We start from the raw sequence: 23,981 nt of genomic DNA on the forward strand, positions 1-23,981 counted from the left end.
TGCCTTGCACCACAGAGCTATTTCCTGAACACATCTGGTTACCACTTAACTGGAAAAGTGCACAACAATGTACTGCATACTGTGTGTGACATTTCCTGTTTGATTCTTTTTTTTTTTTAAACGATAATTAAATCTATTTTTACTGTGACCTCAGAAGCATTGATATTGGTAAAGTAATATCTAGCACGATATATATCTGAAGGGAAAAAAACAATGATATAGAGGGGAGTAGGTTTTATGTGGGTAAGCTTCTTACATATGCTGAATTTTAATATTCAGTGGACCAGAATACTTTTAGGTCATCTAGAGTAGGATTATTGTCACCTACCTTAATGTATGTATAATAAAGAACTCTACTCACCTTCTGGACTTATTCAGTAGGGAGACATAAGTACAGTGAAGGCACTAGTTGCATTCATTCTGAAATAAATGCTTAATGAAGATCAGATGAGTCACCTCACATAGGTACCTACCTACATATGTGTACACAGGCATTTAAAATTAGTCCAATGAATCTCATTCTTAGCCTCTTCCATGGCATTAAGCTTCTGACAAAAATTGGAAATCTGTTTGATAGAAACCCATTTTTCTGAGTGGCTTCCATATTATTGCCTTTGTACCACTAAGTGTTTAGGAGACTCATACTGGTACACAAGTAATTCACAGAACTGTTTCTTTTCAGACCTTCAGTTAAAAGTTGGCTTTTTTTCTGTTGAAAGTTGTCTGAGGATTACAGCCACTCACAGCAGTTTGGTCCAAAATGTTTACAGACTACTGATCATAAATCTTCAGCATTTTTTCTCTTCCCCCTCCATAAAGCCATACACATGCTGTTGTATGTAGCAGCAACTAGAGATGTGGCTGTTACAAAAAAAGTCGCTACAGTGCTTTAACATCTCTGAAGAATAGACGTGGGACACTGCTACGTTGTCTAGTGAGAATTGTGTTTAGCAATACCTTCAAAGCAGTGGCTGTGCGGGCTGGCACTTGTTGACAAAGTGTCTGAGAGAACAAACTTACTTATTGCATGAATCCTGAATGAAGGGTGAGATTAGGTAGATACAGGGATGCTTCATAAGCAAAGCCCACTCTTTCCCTTTGTCTTTTTACAAAGCATCCTGATGTTAAGCAGACATCCACTCTCCATTTCTGAAGAATTTTTTTTTTCTGTACAAAGCATTTCCAATATGCCAGTCTGTTGTGAATCCTCCATAGATTGGGCTTGGGCTTTTCCAGTAATTCATCATTCCTGTTGAGGGATGTATTTTGTGTGTTCATACTCTTCTGTGGGCTTGCCTCTTGCATAATCTCTGTTCCAAAAGGAGTGCTGATGGATTGCTATATAATCAAGCTTTCCCCCAAGGCTGAAACCATTCCATTTCAAGAAAATGCTTTTGTGTTAACCCTGCTCCTTGGTTTGGACCACCACACTGCTGCACTGCTGTTTATCTGTTTAAAACATACCTGGCCTCAGCCTCCCAGAACTCTGTAACAGCAACTTTCCTACAACTCAGTGGATGTGGGAATGCTCAGCAGGGCAGCCAGATGTGTGTCATATGAGGAGACTGACAGTCCCCATCTAGTTTAAGACCCTTATTCATCTTTATGGTTATGAGATTCTGTAACAACGGATTTAGTTGTTCACAGAGAATATCAGAGTGTCCTGTAAAGTGACACCTTAACTCCCTCCTTCCCTTCAGAAGCCAAGAGATCCATTCACCAACTGCAAACAAAAAAAGTCCCACAGTATAGATGGCTCTCTTGTCAAACACGTTTTATTTGCTATTCAATATTCTCTTTAGCTTGAGCAGTGACTAGTGATGGTAGATGGTTGCTCACCCTCTTTGATTACCTAACATAGAGTTCCCATGTGGGAAAGAAATGTGATTTCTTTCCTGCATAGGGTGTTAAAAATATTAAAACATTTATTGTTATTTAGAAGTTCAGAAGTACTTCCAATAACCTCAACTGTTGTCTGTGGGAATGACAATTTCTACTGTATCTTTCCAAAGAACCAGGGTCTCTGCAGTATTGCTTCATTGGTTAAGTTTGGGTGTTTTAATTTGTTGCTGTTATTTCACTGACCATTTTTATGGAAAAGTGGAAGATAAAACTGAATTTGTGAACTGAAATTAAGTAATAGATGAGACACCAGATCCTTATTGTTGTGAGAATAGTGAAATTTTCGTGAGCAAGGACATAGCAAGAATTTAACTATGTGGCCTTTTAGTTTTGTAGATCTCCTTAGGTAAAATATAACTTAGATAATGCAGAAGGAAAACCTATGAACTGTCTTAGTGAATGATCTCTTTGTATAGGTTATGAGCTGACGTATATTCAGTTTCATAGTGCTTTTTTAATGCAGATTTAAAACAGCATTTTTGTGTGGTTTTTTTTTTTTTTTTAATCTTAGGTGGCCCTTTTCTTTGTTGTATTTCATTGTTTAACCCCTTGAATTGCTCACTACTTTCCGTTAAGATCTTATTAGTTCTAAGACTGCTACATGTACCATGTTCACAGTAAAAATATGTTAACTTTTTTATGGTTGTAGTTGATCAAAAAGGTAAATGACCTCTTCTTCATCACTGTCTTACAGAGGTGGTCAATTTAGAAAGCATCACACAAGCAAAAATGCATAAGGGATTTTCAAAGCACAGATTAAAATACTGTCTAGCTCACTAGATGGCATGGAGATTGATATTTCCTTTAATTAGCTTGCAAGAGTTATTGCTATTTCCTTGCTCATCTGTGTCTGTGCAAAAAGAGTATTACTGTGTAGCACAATTGTTATCTCTTGTGGAGGAAGTATACTTTTTTGAATTGTTTCTGTTTCTACTTTTAACATAGCAGACAATGCATGTAGTGAGACTCTAGGTACAGATTCTTGTGAAATAGAGCTATCTCCTCACTAGAAAGAGCCTTGTGTCTTAAGGTAGGGCTAGATTTGGAACCAAAATTTATTTTAAAAGCATAATTATACACATTCTCTAAAACAGACATGCTATTAAATGACAAGTTCTCTTTTTTTTTTTGTTCTCTTATGAAAGCTGAATATAGATAATTATATTTAAATAATGTGCTGATCGTGATACAACATTTAGCAGCAAAAGCCTGGGAGAGTTTTATTTGAAAATCCATTATGAAATGCCATCATTAAGCATTACGGAGGAAGCGGGTAGGGAGGAGTGAACGTTGCAAGGATCATACCTCTTAACCTTACACTGCAGCTTTGCCAAGAAAATGGCAGCTCTCCTGTGCTAGACAGCAACATATACCAAATACCATAGGTAAGCCATGTGTCAAGTGCCTCTTCTTATTCTGTCTTCCTTTTAAAATAATAAATACCAATTATTAAAGATACTTTAAATTCCTTTGAGCTTCTTTAAGGTACCTAGTCCCTTTAACAGGGTAAACTCACCAACTGTCAGTACTTCTATCCCATACACTGTATAGACAATGACCTTAAATTCATGCTGGTATGCTACATAATTTCTGCATTTTCACTTCCAAACTCTTGAGAACAGTGGCAATGTGTAACACTTGATTTCACTGAATGATTATGGGATGCAGTCAAACTGAGAGTTCATTTGTGAAGCCATCTCTGTCTTCTTAAGGTTATTTTAAAGTTCTTTCAATAAAACCAAAGTACATGGGAGAAGGAAAACCACTGTAGAAATTTGACAGTTACCTTCAGAAACTTGGGGGATATGATTTGTTATATATAGCATGGAAATGGAAAATGTAACACAGAAAATTGGATTGTTGAGATCAAGGAGTATTCCAGGAATGTTCTGAAAATACAAATATTTACTCTTTCTCTATAGCTATTAAGTTATTGTCTTCTTGTAATACTTCTTTTCTCCTCCTGCATTATCTGGATACTATTTCTAACTCCTTACAATGCTTACCTGTAAAAATGCTTCATTTGCATAGGATGTAGAAGTAGACCTCTTGCAGGTGTAGCAGTACATGTCAGCCAGAATATTCATTAATACTGCAGACATGTCTTGTTATGCTGGTTGATATCCAAGATTGCAACTGTGCCTATCTACTTTATTTATCTTCCATAATTTAAGTGCTTTCAACTAATTTTCAGCACAAACTTTTTTGGGAGGAAGGGAAAGAGACAGAAGTCTAAGGTACTCACATTCCTAAAGTTTTATTACAGTAAGAAGCTGAGGAGAGGAAAGATGCCATATTAAAAACTTCAGCTCAGTATTGCAAACTAACACCTTATCAGGCCAAGTAACTTTACATGGATGGACAAAAAGGCAAGCATGGCTGGGGGAGACTTCAGAGGGGATGATGTTTTACCAGTTACCAAGGAGTCCAGTCCTGTGACAGCAGGTTTCATTATCCTCCCAGAGCTGCTTTCTTTAGTTTGCTAGTTCAGTTGGCAGAAACAGTGGGATTTACAGCCGCCTTGTTTTGATTCAATACCATGTAGCAGGGGACTGTTTCTGTAACTTTAAAAACAAAATAGTAGAACCAGAGGGACTGCAACCACACTCTTTAATGCAGGAATATCTGTTAATGCAATTAGTTAGCAAATTCAAATTATATTTCATAGAATTATTAGTAAATATCATTCCTTCCACAGATACTGAAGGGGAAAAAAAAAGGGTTTTGGAGTGAATGTGAGTTCCTTAATGACTGGTTCAGTGAATAAGTACAAACTGCTGGACATGGAGCCATTCATTGCAAGAGGAGCTCTCGGGTGATGTCAGTGGAGTTCCATATTTGTGCAGTAATGTCTCAGGATAATGCCAGTACAAAACAGAATGATGTTTGGTATTTAGGAGAAGATTCAGACAGGAACACTTGGAAGTGTTAATAAATGTATGTTTCATAACATTCTTTTTTGATCAGAATGTTGCTAGTAATGCCATATTGAGCTTAAAGAAAATGAACATTTAAAATTAAATTCTCCACAAACACATTTTCCTATGGCTTCATATCTGGTTTCATAGCTAAAATTAAATAAGTCTGAGATTTCCCCTGGTGCTCTCCATGTTTTATGGAACATTTCAAGAATATAATCTTGCAGATTAGTATTCTGTAGAGTACACTTTGTACAGTCCAGGGAATTCCTCATGGATAACAATATTGCTGATTTTGCCAGCCTTACAGCCCTATAGTTCCACCTCAGTCATAGTCTTCTCTGCTTGTCTTTTCCTGATTCCACTGATACATAGCTTCTAAAGTAGCAAAAGAATATTCTTCTCTGTGGTCTTTATTCTATGCTAAAATTAATGTGTTTGCAGGAGTAATAGCAATGATAACTTTGGACATGGGCTACACTAATAACAAAATCTAATCCTGCATATTGATTACTTTCAGGTTTGCACTCTTTTCTATAGGCCAGTTGCCAACAGACATGAACAAATATATATGTGTCACTTAAAATTTCATCTTCTGATCTTGATGGATGACATCTTAAGTGAACAGGTCAGATCTGAAAACTTGTGCTGTTTTCTTACCTTATCACAACTGTCATCACTATTTTCCTTCACCTTTGCAGGTTATGTGCTGCATTATTATTACACGGATAATATGTTTGCCATTTCAATGTCTGTAACTTGGGCAAAGAGCAAATTATAGACATTTCATTTGCTTTGATATTCTTGCAGTGTTTAAAGAAGAGGGCACTTCACAGGAAGAAATGTGTGTGCTCTAATTCTCATTAAAGCATTTGTTCACTGAGAGGCACTACACAATTTCATGTTTGTCAGACCGATTTTGTGACGTTGTTTTCTCTCTCTTTTTTTTTTTTTTGGTTTTTTTTTTTTTTTAAAGCAATTTCCTGTTTCATAATGGATACTCATAGGAGTAAAAGTATTCTGACAGCCATTCAGCTTTTGGCATGAAATACCAAAGCTTCATAGCAGTGAACTTCTTCAGTCAGTCAGTCTTGCAATGATACTTGATGTAGTTATATTTAGACTAAATAAAATACGGTATGGAACCTTCTTCTTGGCTTCTCAGACACAGCAGTATACCCTCGTACAGTTCACTAAAGTAGGGAGTGGAGACTAGAATGAAGATGAGAAATGGACAGGATTTGTGAAGTTATTCAATGCTGAGGATGAGGAAGGGCTGGTTGTTGTTTCTTAGGTATCTATTTTAAAAATAGAAAGTCTTTCTAAAAATGAAGGTTTAAGATTTATTTATTTATTTATTTGAGAAAAGATGAATCTTTACTGCTCTTACTGTTTGGATGACTTAGGGGCTTTGTCAGTGTCTGGCAAGTGCAGTAGAAACCTCTTAAACATATTTGTACACCCTATGCAAATATGATGTTTCAGCTGTTAACAAAATAGCTAAATCCTACCACTGCATGGAGCTGTGTAATGTTACCTTTATGGCCATGCCTTCTCTCTCTGTAGTATGCAAAACCACAGAAATACTGCTTAGAAAGAACACAAATGTGTGGATGCTGTTTCTGACCAGTGGTTGCCTAGTGCTTCATTTCTTTGGAGTACCACTCTAGCAGAAAGCTTCCCTTCCCTGATTTCTCTATGACATCCAAACATAAAACATGAGGGAAGCTACCTTTGAAGCTGCCTTTCCTAGCTTTTTGCAGGAAACCTTAGATGAATACAAATGTAACTACAATAAAGACAGTGTAATTAGCAAGTTACCTCACCCCCACCCCTATCTCTGGTTACAGTTCATTAAAAAGAGTAAAATCCCAACGATTTCAATCCATAACAGATACAAGTACTGCAACAGGGATGCAATTCTTTCTCTTACTGAGGTTGAAATAGGAGTTTCCTCATGTCTTTGGCAGATCTTACATTAATGCATATCATCACATTATTCCACAATAACGTAAGTAATTATTTTCTAATGAAAAGAGCCTCTGAATTGATATCTATCCTACAGAATACCACCTTCTAACCTCTGCATTACTATTTGGCTATTAGCTTGCTCTGTTAGCATGCTTCCACTCATTTAATTGACTTTACAATAATTCATTCACTTTGGTGTAACTACCACACCAAAGTAAATTAGTTGAATCTGAAGAGGTCTGTATACCATGCCAAAGCTAATCTTACTCACAAAAAGGAAAATACACAAAACACAGCTGTGCCAGCGTAAGAGCACAGCATTCTGCATGCAAAAGCATTATCAGTTTGTACTTTCTTACTCCTTACGCTCTGCTTTTTGTGCAGAACAGAACTTTGTTCCACCCCCTATCTCCCTCCTACTTCCCAGCTAATATTAAAAGCAGAGACAGCTCTATAAAGAAATTATGTTGCTGAGGTCATTGCTTTTATAAAGTACTCACTAGCACTTTATGAAGTATGAAAAATTATGTTGTTTAAAATACTGTTGAATACAGTTGCATAAAATTCACACACCTTTTTTTCTTTCTACTCTGTTTCTTCTCTAATTTCTCCAAGTTTTGAGACTGAGGCATCTTTTGCTGCTTATTGTGTTGTCAGTCTGCTCTGCAGTGAGAATCTTCTAGTTCTTCTATTTCCATTGCATAATGTCATCTGTTTTTGTGGTGGTCTAAATGTTGTACTTTTTATTTTTCCTCCCGTTCAGGTACTGCTATGTGGATATTGGTTAGCAATGACTGATGTGGAATCTACATATGCAGACTTTATTGCTTCAGGAAGAACGGGTAGACGAAATGCATTGCATGACATACTTGTGTCCTCTCCGGGTGGCAACTCTAGTGAACTAGCCTTAAAGTTGTCAGAGCTTGACATAAACAAAGCAGGTGAGTACATTTTGATCTCGTATTATATTTATTTAAAACTAAAATGAAAAGAGTGGTACACTAACACATGGCTTATGAGCACATGTTAGTCCCTTGTCCCCCAGCATCAAAAATATTTTTCTGATCAGCAGGGTTTGCCTGCAGTAAGAAGCCCAGATTTCTTAACTGGGAAGGGTGGTTATTTGCAAGTACCACCATATGGCTGAAAAGAAGTCATTCTGCAGTGAGTGCATGGTGGCAGGGTCTGAATCAGGATAAATGTTACAGAAAACAAAGAAGTTTTTAGTAAGACTCAACTCTTCAAAATGTCCTTTCATGGAAGGTCTGTGGTTTGAAGCCTGTAGGAGAAGCTACTTCAAAGGTTATTGTGGAAATGAAATTTGTTTTCAGCTGTTAGAGGAAAGAGCGATGGCAATGCACTGTTGTTTGCTTTACTTGGCTCACTGTGTCTGGCTAAATTGTTTCTTTTCCCTTTCTACTGATACTTTGTCATTCTTTTAAGGTGATTAGCTAATGCAATCCTAAATTTGACTACACCTTTAATATTACCAAAAGTTTTAGCTGGTTGTGCACTTTCAGTTGAGAAGGTACAACAGTGTATGCCTTATGTTAAATAAAAATGGTAATTATTGTGTAAATATTTTCATGTTATGTGAGGTGAGGTTCATGAATGGATCATAGTGATATTTAAAAGCCCTTTCAGATCTTAGGAAAGAGGTCTTATGCTTCCTCTGATAACAGCAGAAGAGAGCGCAAGTGGCAGAGAACGTGTTGATAAGCAGCTGCCCTGTTTGTGCACGTGTTTTTCTCAGAGACAATGGCAAGAGTTCTGAGAGATAGTCTCATCACTGGACAATCAGCTGTGGGCAGTGTGACATTTGAGTGATTGCAGTGCTGTTTGGAGGGGGGAATTTTTTTTTTTTTTTTTACTTTCAGACTAATGCACATCTTGAATCATTCCCTCTGCAGTTGCCAGTTTGGGGCCTGTAGTTTCTAGATGTGGGGCAGGGCCTTGTTTGTGGGGTTTTTTTTTTCCTATTTAAAAATAAAAGCTTTATTTTGTGTGTAAGTGCATCACTTTGAAGTAAGGATACATGTAAAGTGTTAGGAAAACGTGAAGTAGGTGGCATTTGAAAAGCATAATGCCAATCTTCCTTTTTGCTTTAATATCCCTCAGTCTCAAATTTACATTTATCAAATTTGCTTTGATCTTGTCCATCCAGAAGATATAAACAATCCCTATTTTCAAGTTAAGGTGTTGGAGTGATTGTAAGCTAGAACTGTGCTCTTTAGCGAGCTATAAAAAGTATGTGACTTTGTGCCTTTAATATATGTTGGTGTGCATTTTGAAGATGCAGTTAGCTCTGTAGCGGTGAGAATGGTTTTAATAGCTGTTAGCCTACTTTTTCATACATCATTCAAGAGTCTCTTTAGTTTTTTCTCGGAGACTTCTTTTGCAGCTTGGGTAACTTAATCATGGAAGAAAAGTATACAGAGTTGCTCATAAAAACAACCTTAGGTACTAGATGCACAAATATGCCAGCATGCTTCTTCAGGAGGTTGTATGGTTTGAATTAGATGCAATGGAAGTATGTTTAGATTTTGTATTATTGTTAAGTCTAGGTTCCAGATAATAGCTTCAAACCACAAATATTGGAAAATTAATTTGTGTCATTACTGTATTGATGTATTGTCCTTTCACATCTTTCCAAACAAAGAGAGGCTAAAAAATATTTTGCACATGAAATTCCATTTCATAATATACTAGTGCTTGAGGGATGCATATGTGCTTCATGCCTGACAGGATTAAGAGGAAAACACATGTTTGGGGGTTATCTTATTGCTTTCAAAGTGCATGTCAAACAATTTATGCTAAGTATTACTTAATTATACAAATGTAGACATCAAGTTTTGATTCTTTTTGATTCTTCTTACAACTGTAGGCATTTTCTTGCAAAAGTGCACTTGCTTTCATCTGCCTGGAATAATGGCAGAGTAGGATAATGCAGATTAATTTTAAAAAAAGAGATTATTATAAACATGTAAATCAAGCTACCCAAGCATATCTAGTATGTTCACTTTGACAAGCTTGCAGATAATGTTTCCTGTAACGAACAGAAGCAGCTTTGAACAGCACTAGGCAGTGAAGCCTTGTTCAAAGACCACATATTTTCTGTCATGCCCTATTTGATACCTGAAGTAAGTGCTGGTAAATCCCCTCTTTGATGAGCCAATGACAACCAAGAGCTAATGGCATAATTATGTATAATACATATAATTACTGTGTAATAGTCTCCCTTCAAAACAGCCTTTCCAGTGTTCTGTGTCCATAATAAGCTAACACCCTGCTAATATCTGTGGAATGGACATATTTACCAAACCTCGGGATATAGATTCCAAGTACTCTGGGGAATGCATTTTATATTAATTAATGAAAGCAACACTGTGTGTATCTGATAAGTAGAAAATTTTGCAACGAAAATCATAGGACATAATGCAAAAGATAGATTTTATTATTTTAGCAGGTAGCCCAGCTGCTCAACTCTCAAGGTAACCAGTGCGAGTCTAAGGAACTTTTTGTTCAGATCATCTTAACAGAGGATTGTAGCTAATAAAAGTTTCTAAGGAAAAAGTGCCATTAAGAATGAGGAGTAATTTCTGCAAGTCTCATCTCTAAAACTGCTAGTTTTTGAGGTGCCTGTAGATTCGTCACAGAACACAGACTCAGTGCAGAAGTGGAAAACAGACTTCCTTGTAAAAGTTGTAATCGTCCAACCATCTACAAAAAAATGAGGATAATAAGAGGGATGGTAGAGGTATTGATGTTTTACAGAATTGTAATGAAGACCTGATTGTAGAAGTTTGTGATTAAAAATTTATTTTAGTTCATGGTCGAAAGGTTTTAGGGATGAGCACTGATAAACACTGAACAGTCAGTAATGTTACAGGAATAAAAATGAGTAAAAAGCTGCACATTAGCAGTAACTTCTGAATTGTTGCTAGCTTACCAACTTACACAACTGTATTGTGGCTAACAGCTGCATATCTCTTGGCTTGGGGCATTTTAATACTGCCTGTTGATTTCAAAATACTGTGTAAGAAATCACAGCTCTTCAATTAAGAGCTTATAGCCATTGTGTTGTGAAGGACGAATAGTTTGCAAGTGTACTTAGGCATTTTGGGGATTCTCTGAACTTAGAAGCAAAATTATTTTAGTAAACATATTTTAAGGCATTTAGTAGGAGAGCTCTGTCAGCAGCAAGACAAAGTCTGTAGTACTAAGTGTGTTGTAGATTAAATGGCTTTGGACTAGTGAGGATTTTCAGTGAGAAAGTCTTTTAAGAAGTGGTGTTATAGAACCTTAGGGCTCTTCCTCTGAATCTTTGTGCACTAGTTGTAACAGGTAGTGAAGTATTTGAGCTTCGTGTCTGGGATGATTTTTCTTTTAAACACAAATACCTTGACACATTTGTCTTCAGTTTTGTCTTCTATTTTAAATAAATAATTTTTTTTCTGGAGAGCTTTACTTGTCCAGATAGTATGAGGAATATTAAAAACTTACTAGTAGTCAGACTATATGATAGAGATAGTAAAAAAAAAGCACAAAAAACCCCAGATTTCACTCATCTGGACTTTTGTAGTATCAGAACATATGTAGGAGGCTTTACAGAAAGTGTTGGGACAACTTGGGCACAGAAAGGCCCACGGGAAGTAATCGCATGTAGATCCGTCTTGATGGAATCCTTTGTAATACGGTAGATAAAATCATAGAATGGTAGGGACCTTTAGAGATCATCTAGTCCAAATGAAGAACTAAAGAGTTTTGTGATAAAATGCCTTGCAAAACAATGTATTAACCCATAAGGAACAGAACAAACCTCACTGTTTAATAGATTAATCATTGTTCCATATAACTTCTTATCAGATTGAATTTGATAATTACCAATATTCCCTGAGGTATTTTGCTGCCTACTCAATGCATGTAAAAAACACAGCTGATACGACTGAGCTTTTTGCAGTGTTCTGTGCAATGTAAAGAACTTTATTTTCTGTTAGCAATGTGTGGTTCCTTCTGTATAGAAAAGAGACGTTTATGGTGCCTGGTTCTATAAACAGAAATAATGCTACAGAGGAAACATTAAATATCTGTATCGAAAACCCTGCTTCTATTCTAAAAATCAATAGATCTGTAGTGAAGAGGCACTACTACCTCTACTTAGACCTCTTTACAACTTAGTCCATGGATTTTTTTTTTCCTCTTTTCAACTGGATTGATACAGTAGTTTACAAATTATTTTGAGTCCTTGCAAGATACAGGAGACAACTTATGTCTTAACATTAATTCTTACCTAATATTATTCCTTATTGTGCACCTGTGTCAGAGACCAGCTCTTTCCAGGACGATGAAGGACAGGCGGACCACTGCTCTTAGGGCAAGTGACAGTTTATTGCTTCTTCTTATGCTCTTTTTATAGTCAGTACATATCGCAAAGGTCATCAGTATAGGTTAACAAACAATATGAGTACGTATATTTTCTATATGCTACAAATCAATCAAATGTTATCTACAAAATTTATGGTACTGTTTACTACATTTTTGTGATATATGTTCCGTGGCTACAAGACATCTGGTGTCCTTATCATTGTTGTGTATACAGGATGTTTTTGCTTAAGTTAGGGGCTTTGTTTAAGGAGCCAACCCTTTCAGGCAGGCTTCCTTAGAAAGGATTAACCCTTACCAGGCAAATCCTTTCGAGGGCCATTCTACCCTTTCAGGCAGATTGGTCTCATCATTTCACCCTTTTTTCTTTTTATTCAGTATGTATTGTAGCGGGAACGTGTTGTGTAGCCATTAATTGTAATTTTTTAGTTTTTATACTCGTTTGTTTTATCATATCATACATTAAACGAAATATGCAAGGTAATACTATAACTAGGACAATTATGCATAAAGTTGCTCCTATAAGGCAATAGATTCCTTTATAAAATGAAGATAAGGATGGAAAAGAAGCTTTTAAAACACTAACAAAATCATGAGCACGTTGGGCGAGAGGCAACTGCAATCTTTCTATATTTTGTAAAGAGAGAATTTCTCCATGCAATTGTTTTAAGTTAATTGAAGAATTGGCATTATTCCATATCCCTGATAAATGTTTTTGAATCTTAGGCCAATCATAACAGGATTGATTCCAATGAACTGGTGTCACACAGATGGCTTTATATGCCGCATGACACGACAGTGATTCTTTAATGGCTAAAGCTTGAATTTCTTGACCCATAAGATTAACTGTGTCATATAACGCATTTAATTTTCTCTCAATCTTATCATCCCATAATGCTTGTTCTTTCAAAGTATCAATCATAGTTTCAGAAATGTTGTTTATATATTGCGCAGTTTGAATGCTAGTAGTTAAAGATATGGCAGCCATGGTAGTAACTGATATGGCAGTTATTATCGCGAGAACTCCTGCTATTATCATACCTACAATTCGTTTTTGACGCATAAGTGCTTGAGTTACAATAGTTAGCACTTCAGAGCCTTCATCAGCATACCAATCATGTGTTAAATTGACGGGTAAAAACACATATGGTGGTTGTTTCAACATAACAAAATTCAAAATAGAAGAGTTAACACAATTAGATAAAACACAATTTGTACAATTTACAGAGTGATCTGTTGTATTTATAATTAGTGTAGATCCACTCAAAAATACATAAGGTTCTGGTACACATGCTTGAAACCAAATCTCAGTATTGTTGGTAATTTGATGCATTGTTATACCAGATAAAGAAGGTTGCCAGGTGATATTTGCTGCTTGAAAAACAGCTTTATCCATTGCTCCTACAGCTTTCCATATTTGGGTAAATAGAGTAATATTATTCATTGTCCATATACCTTGATATAGTCCAGTAAGTCGTTGTGATGGACGCCAGTCACACAAATTTGTAACGTTATTACAAGTAAGATTGCATGCATGACATAATTTCCAATCTGGAAGAGATGTGCTTATTCTCCTTCGATTACAAAGAGGAATGTTAGCAGGGAAATGTGCTAAATATGTCACACTAAAATTTGGATACAACATTTGAGCAGACCAATGTATTCCGTTATAGTTTTGGAAATCATTCCGGGCTAATTGGGTAACCATAATACATCCATTAGTAGTATTTTTACTAAAACAAATTGGTTGAGTAGTAGAATCAAACAAACCAGAATAATTGTATGGTACAGAGAACCTAACAAGATGAGACAAATCTTCTGGTCCTAAAAAACTAGTGTCATTTGTATACACCGGAATATCAATCGGTTCATCCCATGTTACAGGATGAAGTAAAGGAGGAAATGTAACAAATGCCCAATATTGTGTCGCAGAAACTCCCTTGTGTAACATCCATATTATGCTAAGCCAGTAGGCAAAGATCTGTAATGATGACCAATAGTTAAAATCATGTTGTTGTGGTCGAGGTTGTTGTGGTATCAGCATCAGGCGTTGAAACCTCTTTCGGAGCTTGCCTATTTTCGTTTTTGGCATGTCGAACACAGCGTTCTGGAATCCACCGAGGTACAGGCTCATCTGTTGGGAAAATACAAACATACCCTCTACCCCATAATAGAACCGGGTCAGGGCCTCTCGTGGATCCATCAATAGGATCTTTCCATAATACTGCAGGTTTCTGCTGAGCTGGGGATTGCCAATGACGATCAGCAGCCGAAAGGCCAGCTGCATCGAGAGTAAAAAAGTTTAAAACAAAAAGAGCATGATTTAACAAAGACAAAGGAGTGTCCTTAATCCCCCATGTCCCCGTTTTTAATTTCTTTAATTGTGTCTTCAGAGTAAGGTTAAAGCGTTCAATCATGCCTTGACCCTGTGGATTATAAGGAATCCCTGTTTTATGTGTTATAGAAAAATGAGCACAAAATTTTGAAAATTTAGCACTAGTATATGCGGGGCCATTGTCTGTCTTGATAGTCTTCGGTATACCTAAAATTGAAAAGCAGTGTAACAAATGTGAAATTACTTGTGCGGTTGATTCTCCAGACAAAGGAGTGGCTACTGCAAAATGAGAAAAGGTATCAAGGGTTACATGGATATAAGAGAGGCGGCCAAAAGAAGGATAATGAGTAACATCCATCTGCCAGAGATCATTAGGTAAAAGACCTCGAGGATTAACTCCATAATGAGGAATTGGTAAAAAAGAAACACACGAAGAACATGTTCGAACAATTTCTCTAGCTTGTTCTCGAGAGATATGGCACATACGTTGTAGAGTAGCTGCAGGTAAGTGATGCAGAGAGTGCAAACGCTGGGCTTCTGCAACAGTAGCAACAGTAAAACGAGTTAACAAATCAGCCTGATTGTTGCCGTGACTCAAAGGTCCAGGTAATTTAGAGTGACTACGAATGTGTCCTACAAAAAGAGGTGCATCTCTTATTATTAAGAGAGATTGAATCAGACCAAAATATCGTTGTATAAAAGAAACTTTAGAAGCTATGACAGGAACTGTTTCTAAAAATTGTAATGAAGTGACAACGTAACGACTGTCAGAATAGATATTCAAAGGCTCAGAAAATTTCAACAGTGCTTGATAAATTGCATATAATTCAGTCATTTGTGCAGAAACATTCTCTAATTTCCAAACATATTGGTCTGTAGGAGTATACAAAACTGCTTGTCCATTAGATGATCCATCTGTAAAAACAGTCAATGCTCCTGTTATAGGGGCTCCTTTAACGACCCTAGGAAAAGCTAAAGAATGATAGGTAGCAAAACTAAGAATTTTATCAGAAGGGAACTTTTGTGTTATTTCTCCAGGAAAAGCAGCTAAGGCTACAGCAAAATCGTCTACAGTGGCCATCAGCCAAGTAATTTGAGCAGGTGTGTATGGAATTCCAATTACTGCCGGCTCTTTCCCAAGATGAGTAATACATAACTTTCGTCCTTGTTTAATTCGTTCTGCTATCTTTTGAGGGTATGAAACAAGAACTCCTTTTGCAGAGTGAGATCCATGTATCCAACACAGAACACCGTCTTGATACAAGACTCCTGTAGGAGTCATTACTGTAGGCAAGATATATAAAGAGAAAGACTTTGTTATGTCTGCATATTGTAATTGAGCATTTTCTATGGCTTTTTCAACCAATCGAAGAGCTTGTTTTCCTTCTTCTGTTAACTTGCGAGGAGAAGTAGGATCAGGGTTTCCCTCAAGTATTTTAAAAAGAGGATGCAAATCGGCTGTTGTTAACTTAAGAAAAGATCTGAGCCAATTAATGTCTCCCAAAAGTTTTTGAAAATCATTCAAGGTTTTTAAAGAATTTGTTCGTATGGCAATTTTTTGTGGCATAAAAGATTTAGGATATAGTTGAAACCCCAAATATTGAAAAGGATATGATTTCTGTACCTTTTCTTGTGCTATTTTCAAACCATGTTTAGTTAACATCTGTTCAATATGAGCATAAGCATGTTGCAACTTATCGATAGATGAGGCTGCTAAAAGGATATCATCCATATAATGGATACAAAGAACATCAGGAAATTGTTGTCTAGTTGCTTTTATACTTTCATGAACAAATTTTTGACAAAGAGTAGGACTATTAGCCATTCCTTGAGGCAATACTTTCCATTGGTAGCGTTCCATAGGCTCACTAAAATTTATGGATGGAATGCTAAAAGCAAATCGACATTTGTCATCTGGATGTAAGGGGATAGTGTAAAAACAATCTTTTAAGTCAATAATTATTTTTTCAAAATTTTGAGGAATGGCAATAGGACTGGGTAGACCAGGTTGTAACGCTCCCATGGTACACATTGTTTTATTGACTTCTCTCAAATCCTGGAGAAGTCGCCATTTCCCCGACTTCTTTTTTACAACGAAAATAGGTGAGTTCCATGGTGATGTGGAAGGTTCTATGTGACCTAATTGTAATTGTTCCGCTACTAATTGACGAGCAGCTTGCAATTTTTCTTTAGTTAGAGGCCATTGATCAACCCAAACAGGTTGATCTGATTTCCAACAGATTTTATCTGCATACATAGTTACTGATAAATTTATCAGATTAACTGCTAGGCGTATAAAGGTATGCACCCATTTGTGTCAAGATATCTCGGCCCCAGAGGTTAAGAGGCAAGCTTTCTAGTACATATGGTTGAATGGTACCAGAGTGTCCCTCTTTGTCTGTCCAACTTAACAACTTACAGCTTTGAAGAGGCAAATTTGCAACTCCAATTCCTTTTAGATCAGCTGAAGCATGCTGTAAAGGCCATTCTTTTGGCCATTGTTTTAAAGTCATTACCGATACATCTGCTCCGGTGTCCAAAAGTCCCGTAAAATTTTTACCATCAATTGTTAACTGAAGTTCAGGTCTCTGACGATTGATGGGCTGTAAAAGATAAATGTCAGTAGATCCAAAACCGCCTGTTCCCCGAATGTGGGAATCAGCTTTTCCTATAGATGAAACATAAGGAATTAAAAGCAACTGTGCAATCTTTGTTCCTGCAGGTAGATTAAAGACAGAAATTTCAGATTGTAACATAACTTTTAACTCTCCTTCATAATCACAATCAATTAGTCCTGGTATAACTCGCAATCCTTTCATGCTCAGACTACTTCGTCCCAATACCAAACCGCATGTTCCCGCAGGTAATGGGCCATATATCCCTGTTGGGATAGCTTGTGCCCCCATTTCAGGTGTTAATACGAAGTGGGAGGAGGAACACAGGTCCAGTCCGGCACTATGACTGGTGGCTCGGTGGAGTTGTGAAATGGATTGTTTAGCTGGTGCTCTGAGGTTTGCACCTGCACAGGATACATCCCCTGTTTGTTTGGGTGGGCCCGGGGCAAGCCCATTGAGAAGTTTCCCGGCTGTATCAAAGAATTGCCATTCTTATCATATTTAGATCGGCATTCATTAGCCCAATGATTACCCTTTTTGCATTTTGGGCATAAACCTGGATTTTTTCCATTATTACTTGGAATCTTTTTATTAGGACATTGACGTACTTGATGTCCCATTTGACCGCAATGAAAACAGCTACCAGGAGGGCCTGCAACCCTTCTGTTTTTCTTAAATTGCATTGCAGCTAAAACTTGCTCAACAGGTTTGCCCTGTTGTGCTGCAGCAGTGACTATGCCTTGAATATACCCAGAGCTAACATCAGAACATAATCTGATATAGTCGTTTAATGTTGATTTATTTTTCCAAGGTCTTAATATGGATTGACAGATATTATTAGCATTTTCAAAAGCTAATTCCTTAACTAAAATCATAGCTGAATCGGTGTCTTGTATGAGCCTAGATGAAGTTTGTAACAAACGAGATACAAAATCATGATAAGGTTCATCTGGTCCCTGTCGGACTTTAGTTAATTCTTCCCTAGACGTTCCATGTCTAGGTAGCCCTTTCCAGGCTTTCAAACCAATTTCTCGAATGGCATCATATGTCGCAGCAGGGTAAGTTAATTGTTGTGCCAGATCAACATGCGGTCCTGTGCCAGCTAACATTTCATGAGTAATTCCTTGTTGGCGAAAGTGTGGTTTTTGAGAATAATCATAACAGGAATCCGTAAAATCTGTAAGCCATAACAAATATTCTCCTCCCGTTAAGGTAGCTTTAGCTAAGCCTTTCCAGTCCCATGGGGGAAGAACTTCAGCTGCAATGGTCTCTAGAATAGCAATAGTATATGGTGCAGTTGCACCATATTGAGCAGCAGCTGTTTTCAATTCTTTAAGATTCTTAAATGTAATGGATGTATATGTAGCAATTCTAACATTGGCTTGAGTAGGGTGAGGAGCATATGTTATAGGATAAGCATGTAATATTTTTGAAAACCCACTTACATCTTCACCTTGTTGTTTAGCTTGTAGCAATGATAACTGTAAGGGTGAGTGAGGTGATATTTGATGGTATATGTCAGGAGGGGGCGGACGTCTACCAGCTTCTATTGCTGGTAAAACAACAAGTTCCTTTTTTAAAAGTGTTTGCTGTTTCTTCAATTTAAAAGGCGTATTAACAAACACTTGATCATCTTCATTATGATACTGAGCAGCTTCTTTTTCTAATTCAGCTTCCTCATCGGAGGATAATTCTTCAGATAATTCTATAGGTCTCAAGGCGCTCTTGCTTTGTTTTAACGGTCGGCATTTTTTACCTCCCGTATTTGAGTACATAAGAAAGGGATTTTTAAAATTAGATTCCTGAATATCTTTTTGTTCATTATTGATTATTGATGGATATTCAGGTGGAGCAGAGGGTTGTGAATCGGGATTAGTAACAGCAGAAGGTTTTAAACCTGAATCCGCTGAACGAGATCGAGGACGTGTTTGTCGTTGCCATTTATCATATTCAGTATCACCTTGTAAACATTCTTTAATTAAAGTCCATAAAGGAAAAGCATCTATAGGGATCTTATCAGGGCCATTAGCAGCATAATAGCTTTTAATGTTTTCACCAACCTTATTCCAGGTTTCCAAGTTAATAGTGCCTTTATTCGGAAACCAAGGACACACAGTGTCTATAAATTCTAAAAATCCACCCACTTGCTTGGTGGTTACAGATATATTTCGACTTTTTAACAATGTCTTGACCATAGCTACAAACAGCTGTCTTTCCGTACTATGTACATGTCCCATATTTTAAATTGTAAATGCTGAATATGAGGGAGCCCTACCGTTGAGTCACGAGGTTCAGTCTGGACCCCCTTGCTTTCTAAGACACCTTATAGAAAGGGCTTAGGTGCGGCTGGATCCAGACTTAGTCTCAGACTTGGTCAACGGAAAATCTAAGACAAAAAAGGGATTTTTGTTTTTATTTTACTGAGATAAATTTCTACTTTCTTATATTTTACACCTTCCTAGTAGTTCTGCCCCCCTTTATTTCCCCTTTTCCTTACCGCGGTTCTGTTGATTCGGAGGCAGCTCACCCTGGTCAAAGGCAACCGAGTTTCCCGGGTTTCGGCACCATTTGTCAGAGACCAGCTCTTTCCAGGACGATGAAGGACAGGCGGACCACTGCTCTTAGGGCAAGTGACAGTTTATTGCTTCTTCTTATGCTCTTTTTATAGTCAGTACATATCGCAAAGGTCATCAGTATAGGTTAACAAACAATATGAGTACGTATATTTTCTATATGCTACAAATCAATCAAATGTTATCTACAAAATTTATGGTACTGTTTACTACATTTTTGTGATATATGTTCCGTGGCTACAAGACATCTGGTGTCCTTATCATTGTTGTGTATACAGGATGTTTTTGCTTAAGTTAGGGGCTTTGTTTAAGGAGCCAACCCTTTCAGGCAGGCTTCCTTAGAAAGGATTAACCCTTACCAGGCAAATCCTTTCGAGGGCCATTCTACCCTTTCAGGCAGATTGGTCTCATCACACCTGGAACTGACTGGTCCAGTTTTCAGGGACTTCTGTTTTATTTGCATTCAGCTTCCAGCTGTCTGAAGTTAGACCTTGAAGCCACAAGTGAAATACAGTACTTTGTGTATAGGTATTAACAGATCATTGTCAGTGCACTTCTTGGCCTTCTTTAGACAGGCTTTATGAGTTGCTTGCTGACTGTGCTGCTCTAAGGTGTTTCCCGTTCCTGAGATCCTCCTGTGATTTGTCAGGAGGCTGCTGGACTGACCACCATGGGGCATGGTAGTGAAAATAGACACACAGAACAAACATAGCCTTAACAAACTATTGCTTGTGTTGAGGTTATACCTCTTTATAGTAAACTCTGTTCAGATTTGATGTGACAAGGATTTTTTTCCCCTTCTTCACTATGGAATATGTATTGTCAAAAATACTCTACCATTCTTGTTTAATTCTTTCCTTTCTAGCTACTTTCAGTCTGTACTTAAAATGACAATGATTATTGCAGCTAGGAATTTGGTTTTGAAGGTGTCTCTTTAGATGCAAAGCATGTCAACCTTAGTAGTAAAAGCTTTTTTATTTAATGCAAGATTACTATTGCAGTTTCTTTTTACTTAATTTTGAGACTAGTGGATGATCAGTTGGGGTTCTGAGTGCAAGACCTCTTTGCTTTATTGTGAATGACTTGTCTTTTTCTTGTATGTTCTAGAAGGAGAAGGAGATGCACAACGAAATCCAAGTGAGCAAACTGGGGAGGCACAAGGGGAGGCAGCAAAACAAGAAAGCTGACATCCAACTTTGACCGACCGGAGCAGCTGCTGGATGTTTTCAGATTATGAGAGCATGCTGGAACAAGTTTGTTTCCATGAGCAAGCTGATGGAAAAGAAAGCGTATGTGTCTTCACTGCTGGAACCCACTCATCACAATGCTAAAAAGGGGGGTACAAGCTGTGGCAGAAGACAGAATTTTCTCTACCTCTGTCATTAGCAATGGTTGAACGTGTATTGATTTCTTTGGGATAGTGTCATCAGATGGATCCCTTCGTAATGACTGCTTGGTGGGAACACTTAGAAAGTAGAACAGGTAAAACTTGTAGCAAATGGCCTTTGAAACGTCACAGGATCTAATTGTGTATCTTAGGCAAAGGCTTGTGTGATCCTCCGAGTTTAAGGTTCTCTGGCCAAAGTGTTCACCCATTGAAAGAACTGTAAAGCAAGCCCTGTTTTTAGAACTCTGCATCTGTTTTACAGCTCTGTTACTGACAATGGTTTTTTTGTATTGTACAATTTAGATGCTCCACACTGCCCCTTCTCAACTGCTTATGAAGAATATTTCTGTTACTGTGAATTTTTCTACCACGCGTTTTGAAAGGGCTGTTTTTGTGCATAATGTGGTGATGTGCACATGATAGATCTAAAACATCAACCGCTAAATTGATTATGCCTAAACCTAAATGACTCAGCAACACTCTTAATTTGTTACTAGATGAGCCTTCAAAACAATTTGTTAATGTGAATACTTCAGCGTGTTTTGTCCTTGGTACAGTTTTGCCACTTGCCTGTAGTTAGTTGCATATCAGAGACTCAAATTGAATCTTTTATGTTATTCTTCCCCATTTTTCTAATTTTACACCCAATTTCTTAATCTTCTCTGAGATATTTTTTTAAAATGTTATTCCAACTATTTTATTGTTATGGTAGTTGTAAAAATACATTTATAACCATATATGGTTTAAAATTCAAACAAATTCCACGGTGCTAGAGATTTTCCTGGTTCACGTTGTTAAAGACGGGCCTTGTTTACACACAAGAAAATAACTGACACAGGTCTTTGCCAATTAGGTATTCTGGAATGGGTTTTAGATTGCAGGGTCATGGTCTGGATCCAGCCAGGAGGACTATTGTTTTTTTCTCTTCCTCACCTTTGCCTCAGTTGATCAGGCCATTGAGTTTGCACAGCTGGTAGCCTGTTACTGATGCACCAAGGTACAACCAAGTGCCAGAAGCTGCTACAGCAGCCTTTTGGCCAGAGGGTGGAAAGGGAAGTGAGAGACTTGGCATCTAGCACCCAAAAGCCTGGGTTTTTCCTACTTCAGCTATTCCAAAATGACAGTCCAAACTGGACCTCTGTTGAAATACCAGGATAGTTTGTCCATCCAGGGGATTACTTAAAATATCTCCAAATGAATAACCTATTCTGCAGTTGCTGTGCTGGTTGATTTCCTTCCCCTCATCTTGCCCCAACAGACAAGGCCCTACGGGAGGCTGAATACTACAAAACGGGGCAGCCCCACCTCTGTCTGACTAAGGTGAGTAAAGAGAGGGACTGACTGTAGTAAACCATGGCAATCACATAAGCACCAATCAGAGAGTCAGAAGATTTCTTTTGTTAACAGGAGGTGATATCACTTTCTCTCTATATAGTATATATAGTATATATATTTTTGTGGTGGTGTTGGTTTCAAATGTTATGCACTTTTTAATGTTTGTAAACTTTTACTAATGAATAGTGTGATTGCTTCCTGAATATATTAATCATCGGTTAACAAAACATCTTTGTAGCCACAGCTGTTCGTTTCTACCATATGTATCATAGTACTTGTCACCAGAAATTCTTTTGTGAGATATGTGAAGATAGAAACAAAACAAAACACTTCTGATCAGTATTATGAGCTCATTTATTAGTGTTAATAAAAAACAAGCCAGCAGTATGCTTGTGGCTCATTAGTGTAATATTAACTCTCACTTTTTATTGTTTGGAAGCTGAATGCCTTGCTGTCTTATTAGCTGTCAAATGCCCTATCTTCTTGGTAACAGAAGTAGTCCATTTGCTATGAAAATACTATTATCCTTAAACTAATTATTTATTTGTTTGTTTCACTTGCTATTCCTTTCAAAGTTAACATATTATTATTGTTATTGTTTTGTTTTGGTTTTTTCCCCCTTCACTCTTGCATCAAGTGTTCAAGCTAAAGTGGTTGCCCCTTTGTCCTGGAATAGCTACTGTCAATGTAGCACAAATACCAGAAGGAAATAAGATGCTAGGGATTTTTGTAGTGTTACTTTGATGATGTTTCATGGATCATCAATAATGTTGTGGAAAAAGGTAGTACTGGAATAAGTAATTACACGACATTAAAATGTTGGTTTTCATTGTTTTCCTTCACTGCTTTTCTGAATTTGAATACACTTTCCTTAATTTCTTCTATGTTATGAAATAAAATTCATTTCAGCCTCTCCCCTCTATCTTGTACATGTTTTTTATATTTCTTTTCATGTTCTCTTTTGTTTTTAAAACAATTAGAGAGGCCTTTGAAACACATCTCTCTGTGATGGCAGATAGTACAATTAATTCTAGTAGAGTAAAAGGCTGATTGTGTTCCTCATATGCCAAAAATTTATGAGTGCTTGCATTATCAGTTGAACTCTACTTGCTGTCTTTATTTGGAGTATTTCTGTAGCATCCATAAAAAGGCCTCAATTTATGTAAACATGTGGTTGGTCTCTGCCAAATCACAGCACTTTATCTTAAGTGCTACTACTACTCAAGCAGTTACAGAAGAACTAGTTCAAGTGTAGTTCAACACCTTTAATTTTCTGTAATTGCATTGTGTAACGGGGACAGGTTATAACTGGTATAACTTTGACTGGTTTATTTTTCCCTTTACTAGTTATGTTTTTCAGCTAGTCTGCCACTACAGCGTCTGTTCCAGTATATCATTTATGTTTTATTGTTCTCATGATAGGCAAAGTATTTAAATATTTGTTTAATCCAAGATTATCTTAGATCTTTCAAAAACCTCTACAAACTCAAAGTTAAATCTGGGGTATCAGTTTAATAGAATACTCCTTAAAAATTTGTCTTTGGTGGGATGTTTTTGGTGGTG

The 23,981-nt window shown here is 37.1% G+C and overlaps 1 protein-coding gene across 2 annotated transcripts in view; it reads left to right on the forward strand.

The window, feature by feature from the left end:
- The window catches only part of PKIA (cAMP-dependent protein kinase inhibitor alpha), a 52,160-nt gene extending 28,828 nt beyond the window's left edge, over positions 1-23,332 (forward strand). The window contains exons 3-5 of one of the 2 annotated variants that reach the window (XM_061994498.1): positions 7,555-7,732; positions 19,646-19,749; positions 20,804-23,332. In XM_061994498.1, the coding sequence (XP_061850482.1) occupies positions 7,555-7,732; positions 19,646-19,749; positions 20,804-20,896 (375 nt within the window). In that variant the 3' untranslated portion in view covers positions 20,897-23,332. The remainder of the gene's footprint in view (positions 1-7,554; positions 7,733-19,645; positions 19,750-20,803) is intronic. The other variant, XM_061994499.1, reaches the window with a different exon arrangement.
- Positions 23,333-23,981: the final 649 nt, after the last annotated feature.

Source organism: Colius striatus, chromosome 4, assembly GCF_028858725.1.
Source record: "Colius striatus isolate bColStr4 chromosome 4, bColStr4.1.hap1, whole genome shotgun sequence".
NCBI classification, from domain to species: domain Eukaryota; kingdom Metazoa; phylum Chordata; class Aves; order Coliiformes; family Coliidae; genus Colius; species Colius striatus.